Source organism: Pteropus medius, unplaced genomic scaffold (genome assembly GCF_902729225.1).
Source record: "Pteropus medius unplaced genomic scaffold, Ma_sr-lr_union100, whole genome shotgun sequence".
NCBI classification, from domain to species: Eukaryota; Metazoa; Chordata; class Mammalia; order Chiroptera; family Pteropodidae; genus Pteropus; species Pteropus medius.
This window is the reverse complement of record NW_024354499.1, coordinates 5100957-5115777: the sequence shown is the minus strand read 5'-3', so window position 1 is coordinate 5115777 and position 14821 is coordinate 5100957. Positions and strand designations below refer to the sequence as shown.

Genomic DNA, 14821 nt, shown 5'->3' with positions numbered 1-14821 from the left:
TCAAATGTTCTCTGTGGTCAGGGGTGGACCTCAGGGTGTTCTCTGTGGTTGAAAGTGTACCTTAGGGTGTTCCTTGTGGTCCAGAGTGTACCTCAGGCCCTGCTGGTCTTCTCTGGGCCTAATGGAGGAAGGAGGCCAAAAGCCTGAGAATCCTGGACCAGACTATTGTCTTGCTGCTTTCACTAGGAGTGGTTTCTGGGTTGGAGGGCCCATTGCATGGACCTTGTAACGAATCTGAAGTGTTCCAGAAGACTGCAGATGGTGATGCTGGCAGTGGTTAATCTGACACGAATGTCAGCTGTGTATGTTTTCTGGAGAGGACAAGTTGTTGTCTTCTCCTACATGGAAGGGGTCTAATGTAATTGGTTTCCCTACAGGTGGCCAGCTGGTCTCTGTGGTTTATGGTTCAGAGGTCAGGCCTGGTCACTAGCAAACAAACCACTCACTCGCAGCTGGAGCTGACTGGAGTTTTAGCCTGTGCATGACTGTGTCCCATCACTTTAGCCCTTTGCTCCTGTCAGTCTGGCTAGGGTTGCAGGAAGATTAGAGGGTAATGGGACACTTAGTTTCCAAGAGTTTATTCTATAATTAGTGCCCTCTGGTGGGAATTTTTGGTACCGCAGATTTTTTTTTTTTGACCTGCCCCATCCCTTGCCCTCCAGGACCCACACAAACTCCTGACCATTTGGTAACGTTATTACCACCACCCCAGAGTGGATCTAAATTTTGACCTCATGCCATCCCTCCTTTCAGGCATGCCCCCTTCTCCATTGTTCTCCAGGGGCCCTTTGCCCACCTTATGGCAAGTGCCAGTAGAGTCCACAGAGAGGGCTGCAGATGATCAGATGATAGTTCATGCTTCCGAAGCCTGCCTCCCTCCCTTCTAGCCTGGCTGCCTCCGACTTGTCCTTTGGGGCTCAATCGGGCATCCCTTTTCTCAGGAGCCTTCATGGCCCTTGGGGCCACCCCTTCCAAGCCCTTCTCCCTGAGCATCCACTCAGGTAGCCTTAGACCTGCGTGTGTAGCACCTGGCACTGGTGGAGCTGTCTGCTAAAGTGGACAGCAGTGACTGCACAAGGCCAGTCTCCTTTGTGGCTCTGTTTTTTTCCCCTCCTGCTTCAGAAATCACATGATTTATTCTAAAAACATTTGTTAAGCACCTCATTTCACCAGACACCAGGAAGTCAGTGAGGAATGAGAGAGACAGAGCCCCTGAGCCCAGAGCTTAGAGCCTATTGGGAGAGATATTTGGTAAAGAGGCCATAGGTAAAAACAGTTCTGTGAAGTTCAGTTTTTTAACCACACACATGTATTACTTTGATTTACAACATTTTGCCAGTTGCAAACAATGAGAGCACTTTAGAGACCATGGATAGCAACATGGAAGGAATATTCCAGGTTCTAGAGAGCCTATGTGTATGGGATCCTAAGCAAAAAGATATATGTCAAGGAAAGCAAGAAAGTGCCTGGAGGCCTCCCCTCAGGGGGGGGGCTGGTTGGGGGATGGGGGTTGGAGTAAAAGAGAGAAAATTGTTTAATCAGAGGAGCCAGGGCAGTGGTGAGGTAGCTAGAGCCTTGCAAGCAAGGCCAGGTGGTCACCCAAGGCTGTGAGGGTCTGTAAGCGCAGTGAGAAGCCAACGAAAGGCTAAAGCAAGTTGGTATCCCTTGTTAGGAGATCACTCTGGCTGCCGTGTAGAGTGGAGTGGAGGAGGGCAAGAGTGGAAGCCGGGAGCTGAGTTAGAAGGTGGGCAGTCATCCAGGGAGAAGAGACTGGTGCTTAAGCTAAGTGGAGGGAGCAGAGAAAGATATTCAAGATATCCAAGAGATGGGACAGGTAGCTCTGCAGGATGGGCTGGGCGTGGGACGGTGGGTGGGATGTGCGCTGGGAGGGGCTCCTGTCCGGGAGGGCTCCTAGGAGTGAGCTGAGAATGGGAGAGGAGGATCAGGCACAGGTGAGAAAGAGCAAAATAACCTTGGTTTGGGGTGTGTGAAGGTGGAGTGCCTGAAGCTCCTTGAAACAGAGGCATCCCCCAGGGGATTGGACTTGTGGGCTGAAGGAGAGGACACAGCCTGGGTGAGAGGGCTGCATGCATTGCTCAAGCCCTATCTGGTGTCTCCTTGCTGGCCTTGAAGAAATTAAGCTGCTATTGGCCTGGGAAAGACATTGATACTTAAGGAGACAGCTCTTAGGCATGTAGCTCATGATGTTGAATGTCTTGTGTCATGGAGCTCCCACCCCACCCCAGTTCTCGGCGCTGGTCAACACTTATCCCCACTGCAGGGGGTTGTCAGGAAGATAGTCTTCTGTCCTCTTCCTCTGCTCCTGTCAGCTGCCTGTGGCAAATTCTCTGGCCTGGGAGCTGAAGCTTAGAATTGGCCAGAGAAGATTCACTGCTTCCTCAGGGCTTTGCTGATGTCCTGAGGATCTTGGGCTCTGGCTTCTCCCAGGACCCTAGTCTGCTGGCCACATGGGAATTCTTGTGCAAAATCCACACCCTGTTTGTTTTCCCCTCCACCCAAATGGAGCCCCTGTTTGGTTAATTTCTATTTTGTGGCTTATTTGGAGGCTGCTAAAACAGACCCTAGGGGACCCTCAGCAGTGATTGTTCCATATCTCATTATCTTTCCCAAACCTGATTATTAGCTCAGATTTTTCTGATCGCTAGCTGCTGTTTATGATGAGTTGTGTGCCATTAATGCCAGCTGGTTCCCTTAAACAGGACCCACCATGCCAGGGAAAACGAGCTGGCATTCAGAACCACCAGCTACTTGGCTTTTTAATTTTAATGGGCTCCACCAAATGTTCCAGGCCAAAGGGCCAGCAAGGAACCAGAACAGACGGGCTCCCAACCCCTGGGACTGTAGCCCGCCCAGTTCTTTCTTAGGCTCTGGCCATCCTAGCTGCTGGGACAGTAGGCCTGGGCTGGGAGCTGCGGGGGGAGCAGAGGTGAGTGGTCACTTATCTCCCCCGTATTCACGCTTTTCTGCCACCCATCAAGGGGTGGGCGGATGGGCTAGTGGGCTACACAGGAGCCCAAAGCTTTCTCCCCACTTTGCTGGTCTTCATCTTCTTCCCTGGACTCCGGCATGTAGGCCATGCCCTCAGAAACATGTGTGTCCCTCACCAAGTCTCACTCCATTTGTGCTGGGGAAATGCCCATGGGCTTCGAGGAAGGGGAGGTGAGAAGGGACCTGGGACCCGGGCTGTGGACTCTATTGTTTTCTCTCTTCTTTCCTTCTCCCTACCCTGGGCTCCCACGTTGGGTAGAGGGAGGCAGGCGGGGTCCTTCACTCTGGGCAATACCATCCCAGCCAGGGATGGGAAGACTTGGGGGAGCGAGGGTGCGGCGGGTAAGTCCGAGTGTTTGCTATAAGCAAAGGCCGCCACACTCCAGCCCTGCCCACCCCCAAGAGGCTATCAGGGGAAGGGGCTGAACTCCCTGCTGGCTTCTTGGGGGGCTCCTGCTCCCCACCACTCCAGCACTCAGCATCTTTTCAGTTGAATGTGTGGGGTTTTGAACGTAGACCTGATTTCCAGCTGTGGTGGTTGAGGTTGAGGGTGGTGGGTATTCAAAGGTGGAAAACAATTGGAAAGTAAATAGCACCATGGTTAAGAACGAACCACTGGGTCTGCAGATGCTGGGTTCAGTCCTAGCTTACCTGCCTCATAATAGCTGTCTATCCCTGGACAGAGTTACTTAACCTCTCTGAACCTGCCTGAACTTCTCTAAATCTGTAAGAAGGGGTAATGCCCTATCTAAAAGCTTGTAGTGGGAATTCAGTTAAGGTACTTTATGTGGCCTGGCATCAGCAGGAGGCCTGGCACCTCCCCACACCCCTCGCTCCTCCTCCTCTTCATCTCTGATACTTGCCTGCCTGTCCTTCAGCCTGTTCCTCTGCACTTTCCCTCTCTACACTTTATGGGAACATGTTCCCTGATATTTGGGGGCCATTCCTGAGTCACAGAAATAGACAGTCACTCGCTGCTGAGAGCCGGGGACCTAGACTTGACAAGTTCCGTGTGTGTGACAGGGGCAGCCTTGAAGGAGGGCACTGTAGGCCGGCAGTCCCCCGGCCCGCCCCACCAAACCACTGAAGTGTGTCCAAGCTGCCACGCATCTCTCTGCCTCCCAACCTTCCCTTGAACAAGCAGAGACAACAAGGATTGGACTCTGAGCCTCAGCTTGAGGCTTCAAATGGAGCCCAGGCACTCAAGGGCCCAGGCTGTGTTTGCCCGGCAGCACTCTGGCTCTGTGGGGCCCTGGGCTGCTCCGGGGCTGGCGGGCTGGCACTTCCTGTCTTTCTGAGTCGCTGGGCCATTTCTGCAGTGCCCCATTTTGACTGCCGCAGGTACCGGGCCACCCTGGAGGCCTTCCCAAAGCTCAGCATCTTTCTCAACAATGCAGAAGGTTGAGGCCAGAGCCAGGGCTATGAGTGCAGGTGGCCTGCGGAGCCAGCAGGTAAGGTATGTCAGAGCCAGAGCAGAAAGCTCCAGATCCCCTCAGGCCAGAGGGCAGGGGCTGGCTCTGGCCTCAGGTGAGGGAGCAGAGGCCTCTACATATCTGTCTTCTGGTCTGGACACATGCATCTTGCCTTTTCTCTCTCCATGCCTATGCTCGTGCTGTTTGCCCCACCAAAAGGTTTTTTTCCTCTGCCTAGACTAATCTCACTTTTTTCTTCCAGCCTTTCTGATCTCTCCATTCATTCATCTGTTGGTTCATGCATTTATTCCTCAGTCACACTGTATTCAGCATGTACTACATGCCATCCACTGCCCTAAGTGCTGGGCACAGGAAGATGAAAAAGGCACGGTCCCTCTCTCACAATCTGGCAGGGACATCATCACACCCATGAGCAGTGTACTGAGTGCTGGGAAGGAGGGACTGGTGATGTGCAAAGGAGGGACTTTCTGCGGGGGAGAGGCGACATCGTTCTTATATAGCTTCATTTATTGAGTCTTCTTATGTGCCAGGCTCATGCTAAACACTTATACACATTTTTATAGCAGCCCTGGGTTGCTGTAGATATTACTATCCCTTTCTACAGACAAGGCAACTGAGGCAGAGGTTAAATGACTTCATGACTAAAAGGAATCCCACTGTTAGTAAGTGATACTGGAGGTGAAGCTCAGAGGTGAGCCTTAAAAGAACAGGTGTGGACTGAGCACAGGAAGGAAGGAAGGCGTCTTGGGCATAGGAGCCAGCGTAGGCCAAAGCCCCAGGGCTGGAAAGCTCATGTAGCATCTGATAAGCAGCAGACTGGACTCGAGGAAGGAGAACATGGGTCGTTGGGGGTGCAGGGTTATGGAGGCCAAGACTGATGCACATAGGAGACTGCACCTTCTAGAACAGGTCATGGGGAGGAGCTGGTGGTGGTGGATGCAATTGGACCTGTGTCCTAGAAAAACAAAGGACAGCGTGGGGGTGGGCTAGAGTGGGGAGCGCCCAAGGCAAAGGCAAAGGGACTCTAGTGTCCTGGGCTGAGCGAGGGGAGCTAGTGTCTGAGTAAGGACAACCAGTGAGCCTAGGATGTCCACTGCACCCCCCACCCCCCATGTCCTGCTGCAGGCTGCTCTGCTTAGCTCTGCAGGCACCTGTGGACAGGTGTGTAGCTCTCCCTCTCCTGTGGTCCTTGTGGTCTGGCCAGGCCCAAGCCTGGGCTCACAGTAGGGCCTCAGAAAGAGGGTAGGAATGAGGAGGTCCTAGACTTTATTTATTTGCAGCAGCAACCACCCCACTCACCTTTTCCCCTCCCCAGAGAGGCTGTGTGTGTGTGTGTGTGTGTGTGTGTGTGTGTGTAGCTTTACCTCTCCCTCTTTCTCATGAGCCACATTAACTGGCATGTGACGGGGCAAGTAGTGCTTAAACAGCCATACTGGAGTTCTGCAACCTAGGGTCTGGGGGGTGAAATCGCAGGGGACACTGCGCCCCTCACCCTGCCCCCCCGTCCCCCCCCCCCCCCCCCCCGTCTGCCCCTTCCTCCCACAGGCGGCTGCAGCACCATGCGCTTTTTCTGTTTTCTCCTTCCAAGGTGGGCCTTAATGTCCTGGTTCAGAAAGCCAACAAGTTCACCCCAGCCACCCGCCTTCTCGTGCAGAGATTTGTGCCCTTTCCCGCTGTAGGTAAGGCCTGCAGGAGGCGGAGTACGCCTGGGTGTGTGGGGCTGCGGGGCTCTTGCAGAGCTGGCTGGACTGTGGCGGGGGCGGGGATGTCCCCTGACAGGGACAGTTTGAACAAAACAAGCAGGTAGAAAGAAAGGTGATGGGCCTGGCTCTGTGCCCAAAATTTTGCATAGGGATTCTTAACCTGGGACCCCAGGCCCTTAAAGGGTCAGTAGATAGAATGCAGTGGACCTTGTGAATGTGGTTGGGGAAAATTTTACATTAGCCTCTAGCCGAAATCTAACATTTCCTTCCATTATGAATGTAGACAGCAAACCATAGTAACGAGCAGGTCCTGTGACTGTCACCAATAGATATCACAGACATTTTCATGTCCCGTTATAGTTGTTACAGAGATCTTAAAATATCGTACATACGTAAATCAAAATTTATCCATAAATCAAAATTATACTCAATAGACTCACTGGTAAGTCTTGTTTTTTAATTCATTAGTTAAAAAGCAAATCTATTACTATAACACAACATAAAAAATAGTTTGACAACTTATTTCAATATAATTCCTTTGTAATCCTATGTCTTTCATTTTATACATTTAGGGACATTATTCAGAAAGGGGCACATAGGCCTCACCGGACTGTCCCAGGGGTTCCTGACACAAAAGAACGTCCACAGCTCCCTCTAGTCTGGAGTTCCAAGCCCTTGGGTTGTGTGGGCCCTTTAGGTTTTTGTAATTGTGGGTGCATGCATGTGTGGGAGGGGAACTTGCTGCCTTCAGCTGAGTCCTTGCTGGTCTTGGAGTCTCTGAGCTCACAACACGTGCCGCAGGCCTGGGCCCAGGGATCCCACAAAGCCCAGCCTGGCTCTTAAGAGGCCTATGCCTTATTTGGGGTGCCACAGTGGAAAGTTTTTTGAAAATTAAAAAGAAACAACATCGAAAGAAACATGAGGCAGTCTGCGATCAGTCATCAGAAGAGAAGTATAAGCCACTGTTTGAAGCATGACACGGAGTTCCCCATATGATGCCAGAGGACAAAGATGGGGGCCAGCCCAGGAGAGGTGTGGGGTCCCGTGACCTCCCTGATGCCAAGGCTCAATCTGATCAACTGGGAGTCAAACTCAGGTGCATGGTCCAGATCTTGTTCTCCAGGTGTCCGCTTCCCCATCTATAAAATGGGGCACCAGTACCTACCTTCCTACAGCCCAGAACTGTGGGAGGATCGAAGGAGACCACAGACCAGATTCCATTCATAGGAAAGTGCTTCGAAGCGCTTGAAAGGCCTCAGGGAGATCATTCTTGGGCAGCCCCACCTTCTTGGTGGCCCAGAGGCTAACGAACTCCCAGGAACAACCTCCTCAATGAACCTCAGCCAACCCAGATAATTACTATAGCAACTCCACACTTTTAATGAACTCTCAGCTATTTCTGGTGTGGGCCATTAATGGAATAACTCTTTAGATCTGACTTTGTTAAGGGGCCTAATTGAGTGGACACGGCTGCGGTTCTTGCGGTCCCCGCCATCCTGGGCTGGAGGGTTAGATGCAGCCTGAGAAGGGGGCAGCTCTCAGCTGCACTGAACTGGATCTGGGACTCAGCTGAGATGTAATCTGTCCTTGAGCCAAGCTTACAACAAGGACTTCACCAGGGCCCATTCCAGCCCTGCTCGCTGGCTGTCTTGCTGTGTGACCTTGTGGGGTGGCCTTAACCTCTCTGAGGGTCCTTCAGGAGGAAGGTTCTGCCTTCAGGTTTGACCCTTTCTGCCATACCTAACTCAAACTTTCTGACCAGTCCCTCTTTGGGCTCCAGACTGATTCCTTTCCTGCCTTCTTTACAAGGAGGAGCCTACAGCCTTCTCACGCTAGTCTAGCCACTGTTGAAGGGTCCAGAGTTTCCGCATATCCCTAACCAGTTGCACAGGTTGCACACGGTGTACTCTGCAGCCCTGACAGTCCTGGATCGCCAGGATGCTGAGTGAAGCAGGCCTTTTCTGTCTGCTTCCTCAGGTCCGCTGCTCAAGTCCTGGCTGTGTGCCTGCCTGCCTGCACCCCCTGCTCCATTCTCTCCTGCCCTCGTGCAGGCTTCCATCTTTCTGGCCCCCAATGTCCATCCTAGGCTCATCTGCAAATGGTCACTTGCCGACTCCCCTGATCAATGCTGACACGGTGGTGTACAAGATAAACAGGCATGCCCCTCACTCTCCTGTTCTTTTCAAGCCACCATCTAGTTCGTGTGCTTGCCCTCCCTCCACCTTATCCACAGGTGCCTTTGGCCAGGACAGAGCATCTCTAAGCCTAGGTCCCACCAGGCATACACCTTTCCTTGCCACAGCAGGCTGAGCCAGACTAGGCCAGACCACTGTTAAGGCCACCGAGAGGCTTGCTGAGGACTTGCTTTACCTTGTAGAGGGTCCCTTGCCCCTTTAGACCCTGTCCTGATGGGGAGACAGGATTCACTGAGCCATGAGTGCACAAGGGAAGTAGGTTGAGGCAAGTGGAAAGGATTGGGTTAAGCTCTGTTTGTTGGGATATGTGTGTAGGAGAAGGGAGCAGAAGGGGATCCTTTGGGTGAGAAAGGGTCCTGAGGGGCCTATGTGCCCTGTGCTCAGAGGCCACATTTATACTCTGTCTGCCCTGGGCGGGCTGGAAACGCAGGCTCTGGGGGACCCAAGGGGCTCCTGAATGTCAGTTGCTTCCACCACCGCTCTGCCCAGCTCCTCTTGCTGCAGTCTGAAGTCTGGGAGGTGAGAGGACACCTGTCTGCACTGGGCCCCCCACATGGGCCCTAGGGACAGACCTGCAACTCCCAGCACAGGACGCCTGGTTCTCGCACCTGATTCTGCTGTTCCCACCCTTCTCTTACCTCGGACCAGGCCCTGTTCCAGCCACTTCCCATCCCACTGGGACAGCTGGACAGTCACTGCAGGCCTCCCCTGGTTTTGCAGAGCCCAGTACTCCCAGGGCTCCATAGAGCTCCTCGTTTCCCCAGCAGGCCTGTTTCCTTCAACTGTCCTCATTCCCTCTCTGGGAAGACCCTGAGGCAGAGCAAGCCATCCCATTTTACAGAAGAATAAATAAATTCAGACTTGCTGAAAGTTATCCTGAGCTGGCCAAAGCCCAGGCCTCGAAGGAGCAGCCCAGGGCTACTCTGAGCCCACTTGAATAACCCCTCAGCCCTGCAGCCAGGAAACAGGCGGCTGGGGCTGCTCGGTGTCCCACCAGGAGCACTCCATCTCCAGGTTCGCCCCTGGTTTTCCAGCCAGGGTTGCGCGTGCATGCGTGCGTGCATGTGTGTGTGTATATGTGTGGAGTATGTGGGGAGCCCCGAGGACACTCACTGTAGCCACTTCTCTCCATCAAGGTGGTTTCAGAGCCTTGCTGCGCCCTGGTTTAGAACAGCAATCATGTGAGAAATCTCAGTTTCTATTTATACATGGACATGTTAGGAAAGACGGTGTGTGTTGGCATCAGAATCGATTGGGGACTGGTAATTAATTTGTTTAGACCTTAATTAATTCTCCAGTCCTTTCTTATTTGTGGACTGTCACGCTTAATTGTGTTCAAGAGCTCGAGCTTGGAGCAGGCCCTCCATTAATTGACGTGCGGTTGCTGTGAGGTGGAAGTTAATGGTTTGAGAGCTGGGCAAACAGTGTAATTAAAGGTCAATTGAGGAGGCTTCGGAAAAATACAAACCTCCAGGTCCAGCCATCAGTCTCCATGAGCAGGGTCCATTCCAGTGGAGGCAAGCCCCACAAACGGCCTTCCCATGAGGCCTTGGGGTGGGGGCTGACAGGAGTGGCCAGCAGGAGGGAGTACCAGGTCCTGGGTACCATGATGGGGCACCGGCGAGAGAAGTAGATACATCTTGTCAGAAATGGGTGGGGCAGAGGCTTTAGCCAGTTGCTGAGAGGTGGAGAGCCCAGGGGTCACATGGCAAGCGTGTCTGTGTACCCAGGCTTTGTGTATGTGTGTGTAGGGGGCAGGACAGAAAGCTCTGAAGGTCACCCCCAGGCTGCCTGGTTGAATCCACACTGAGCAGGGGACAAGCAATGTCCGTGCTAATAAAGACCCTGTGTGGGCTCTGAGCTTCCAGTGGAAGAAGCCTGAGCCTCAGCACCAGCCAGCAGACTTCCTTGCACAGGGAATGATCTTCCTGCATGGACCGGAAATGCCAGCCTCATGATTTTTTGCTGGGAAGCGACATCTTTCTGTGCTGCCTGCAGCAGTCCCTTATGTTAAATGTCACAGCTTATTTCATCCCCATGAAAAAAATCCCTGTATTCACCAGTCAGTCTATTCCTCAGGATGTTTGGGCAGCCTTTGGGAGAAGGTCTTCTGTTAGTTCACGCTGGCGTGCCCTATTTCCGCCCCCATCTCTGTGCTCCCCTCCGCCCCCAGGCCTCATGGGTCTTGGTGTCATTGACTCCTTCATTTCATTGCTCTGCCTTGGTGCTCTATCCACCCTGCTTTCCTCATCTGAAAGGTGGCCACAGCAGTGTGCCCGGGCCCCAGAGGTTATTCCCCAGGCCTGCTCCTCTCCCATCCCTCCTCCCGTGTGATTAGAAGACAGCGGGTACACCTGTGTCAGCCGTGTCCTTGGCCTCCTGACTTACACCCCCTCCAGTCATGTCAGTGATAATGTTGTAGCTATGGCCTTTAGGCTCCTCTAGAGATTCATGAGTCTCTTCCTCCACCTGGTTCCTGGGTTCACCTCTGCTCATACCCCATCGTAGCTGTGGTAAATCTTAAGATCCCCTTCCTGCCTTTCTCGCTGGGCCCCAGGCCTTTGCACATGGCCCTGCTGGCCGGAGTCCCCACATTTCCCCACTACCTCAGCCACGCCCTCTGCCTTCCCTTAGTTGCCAGGCCTTTGTTTCTCAGCTCAGATACCATCTCCTTCAGGAAGCCCTCTTTGGTAGCCCCAGTCAAAGTTAGACCACAGTACCTTGTGTATGCCTCTGTCTATCCCAGAACTACCTGTTTTGTTTCTGAGTTTGCCTCCTTCATCAGACTGTGAGGTCCCCAAGACAGGGACTGGATCTCATTCATCACCAACCCCTAGTTCCCCTGTGTACCTAGCACACAGTCAGTACTCAATGTAGATTTGATCCGTGATCAAATGAGTGCTTTGGTGGAAAAGGTTTGCAATTGGGCACTCAAAGTGGAACACTACTCTGGCAACACTGGTGATCAGATTCTGTAGCCGCTTGGACATTTATTGTTTTTTTTTAAATGTTTTTTGAATGTTTTATTTTTTTATGTAAGTTTTCACCATCACTGTAATCCACCAGTCAGCAGGCCTGGAGTGGGTGACCCACGAGCCTACCACTTACCAGGTCCTCCTGGGCACGTTCTCCAACCTTTCTGGGTTGGATTCGGAAATATGAGTGGGCTGGGCTGGGCTGGGTGGGGCTGGATGCCAGAATTGGCGACAGCCCCAGAACTGGCATGGGCCCCCAGTGTGTGTCAGGTCCCAAGAAGACATGGGGCCAAGTCAGCCAAAGGGAGGTCTCCAGTGGTGTGTCCTACTGCTCTGTCTTCAGTCTTATTCCCCAGTTATTTATAACTGCCTTAGTCAGAGGAAGCCTGTGGGTTATGTTCAAGGGATAGGGGCAGCAACTTGGCAGTGATTATGAGTTAATAGACAAGAGCACCAGGATCCAAAAAGATCTCAAAAGGTCTGATGGAAGGCTTGCTGTTTTAAAAAAAAAAAAAGCAGCTGCACAGTGTAGTGGTGTTGGGACCTGACTTGGCCAGAGTACTTAAGATAAAGACCCGGATCTGAAAACCCGACAGTCTGTTATTGGAATGAGCTGCCTGGCCCCTTGGTCAAGGAAGTGTCCAAGTAGCAGTCTGGACCCAAAAGCTGTGAGAAGCACTCATGTGTGACCAAGTCACCTCTTTCTGGGCAGCTTGCCCAGGACCTGGCATATAGTAGGTGTTCAGTGAATGCTTTTAAGCTTCCAATTCAGGGTTTTTATAATTCCTGAAATCAGAGGGCAGCGAAGTCCAGAGGCAGAGAAAGTGGGGAGGCACAAGGCAGGGGAAGTGGGGTTATGGATGTGGAAAGGAGGAGCAGGGCCTGGGGCCTGGATGGGGTAGGCCAGGCCTGTTGAAGAGGGAAGGGGAGAGGGCATGCTGGGGCCGTGGATATTAGCTTAGATTCAAGTACTAGCTGATGGTTAATGGAGAACCACTGAAGGATCTCAAGCTAGGGAGCAGCTGTGATAAAAGGAAGCTTTCCAGAAGATAAATGTGTTAGCAGGAATCTTTTATTAAGAGATCCTGAACTTCAGAGTCAGCCTACACCTAAATTTACAGGCTGATTTTTCAATCCAGAAATTCCCACTCCTGAGTTTGTGACACTTCAGTGTGGGGTGTGAAATTCTCCCCAAATTCTCCAGCTATTTAAAGGAAAATCCATGCCATGTAGCACTGCTCTTAGGCAAAATAATGAGAAATATGGTGGAATCAAGCAAATATTAGAGTGTACATCCTTATTTGATAATCATCATCCTCTAAAGGTAGAGGTGCGATTTGAATGTGTGTGTGTGTGTGCACGCGCATGCATGCACGTGCGTGTGTTTGAGGTGGTGATATACGTGTATGTCTGCTTGTAAGCACAGAGACAATGTCTGGCGGAGACCTGAGAACCTGGCTACAGTGGTTGCCTTTGGGAAGGGAGTGAGGCTAAAGGTCAGGGGTTGGAAGGAGACTTACTCTTTATTATTTGCACTTTTATGTGATTTGAATTGTTTACTGCGTTCATGTGTTACCTACAAAATAGGAGAAGGAAGGATGGAGGGAGGGAGGAAAAGAGGGAGAGAGAGAAGAGAAAGACTGTCCAGTGTCAGTCTGGAGCCAAGATGAGCGCACAGGTCTCCTGGTTGCCGTTAGAGTGTTTTTGTTTTTGTTTTAATAAAAATGGTTCGATTTTTTTCTCCCCAAAATAAGTTTGGTATATGTTGTTCCAAATTCAAGTAAACATCTAAAAGTGTAGGACTCTCTGCCTGTTTACTGTATCTATGTGTAAAGTACATACATATTTAATACAACTGAGATCATACTGTGTGTACTGTTCTGTAAACTGCTTTTTAACCTCACGATAAATTCGGGATGTCCTTCCATGGCAGTCATAAAGTTCCATCTTATCCCTTTTAACAGTCAGAATAATTCATTCCATGCTTTTTAAAAAATTATGAAATAGTATTTCAAACATATGGAGTATTATAGGAAATAGAGAAATAAATGTTAGATGCACCCAAAGCCTTCTTTGCCCTCCATCTTTTTGATTCTGGTTTCCTCCTCTCCTGGGGGAAGGCTGCCGACTCGCATTCTCCATATTTATGTTTTTATACCGTATCATATGTTTGTGCCATAAGCCAGAAATTGTATTATTTATGTGTTTTTTAAGTTTACATTAAGTATGATACTCTACATGTCCTTTTAAAACTGCTTTTCACTGTGATTTAGAGATTTATCCATGTTAATACATATACATTCATTTCAGCTGCTGTAGCTGAATAACTATTCCATAGTTATAACTCTATAACTATTCCATAGTTGATTAATTTGGAACATTTAGGTTATTTCCAGTTTTTCATTATTATACATAGTACTGCACTAAACAACCCTGTATGTGTGTCCATGTTCACACCTGTAGGAGCTTCTTCTCCAGGGCAAAGGTTTTTGAACAACCATCTAGGGAGCTTAAAAAAAATGCTGAGATCTGGGTCTTAGATCTGGTTTCAGTCGAGCAGCCAGTGTTGAGACTCACTAGTCTAGGCTCTGTACCTAGAAATGGAATAGCTGCGTCAGAGGCCCTGCACATCTCTAGCTTTACTAGGTATTGCCAAAAGAGCATGCTGGCTTTTACCATGCCTGCAAGGTTCAAATTTTTGTTTCCCTACATCCTCTCCAATATTTGGTATTATCAATCTTGTAAAAATTTTGTCCATCTGAAATGATTCTTTCCTAATTTAATTTGCATTTTTTCCAATTCCCAGTATGGTTGAGAACCTTTTCTTAAGTGTAGTGGGCATTTGTGTTTCCAAATTGGCGGGGCGGGGCAGGGCAGGGTGGGTCGGAGCGCACGCGCGCGCACGCGCAAGAGAATATCCCTATTTTATACCACACACACACAAAAATAAATTCCAGATCGTTTGAAGACCAAAATGTCAAAGTAAAAAGCTTCCAGAAGATAATATAGATGAACTTTGAAGTAGGGGTAGAGTTTCTTGACGACACCTTAAAAAGTATACACCAGAGAAAAAAGGATTGCTTATTTGACTACATATTAAACTATATGGCAGAAAACATCATCAACAAAGCGAGAAAGCAAGCCACATGCTATTTGTAAACCATTTAACCAATGAACATTAATCTCCAAAACATATAAAGAACTCCTGTACGTTGGTTTTTTTCTTGGATTTAAAAACCTCTTTTTGACTCTTACTAAGACTGAATTTGTTTATTGACTTTTTAACATTTCTTTTATAAATTCCTACTCAAATATTTTTCAGTGATTTCGATCACTGTATCTTTTTCTTAATAATTGTTAAGACTCTTTATACATTTTATGGCTGTTTTTGGCTGAAAGAAACAGAACTCCTTGATTCAAACCAGCTTAAATAATAAAGGAATTTATTACTTTACAGAGGTCGAGTCCCGGTTGAGGCATTCTGGGCCCTTCCTTCTATCCCTCTG

The 14821-nt window shown here is 50.1% G+C and overlaps 1 protein-coding gene across 7 annotated transcripts in view; it reads left to right on the top strand.

The window, feature by feature from the left end:
* The window catches only part of SFXN5 (sideroflexin 5), a 106986-nt gene that overhangs the window by 60025 nt on the left and 32140 nt on the right, over positions 1-14821 (top strand). For 6 of the 7 annotated variants that reach the window (XM_039852554.1, XM_039852558.1, XM_039852560.1 and 3 more), the window contains one exon: positions 6031-6121. In XM_039852554.1, the coding sequence (XP_039708488.1) occupies positions 6031-6121 (91 nt within the window). Of the gene's footprint in view, positions 1-6030; positions 6122-6717; positions 13383-14821 lie in introns of those variants that run through there. The other variant, XM_039852559.1, reaches the window with a different exon arrangement.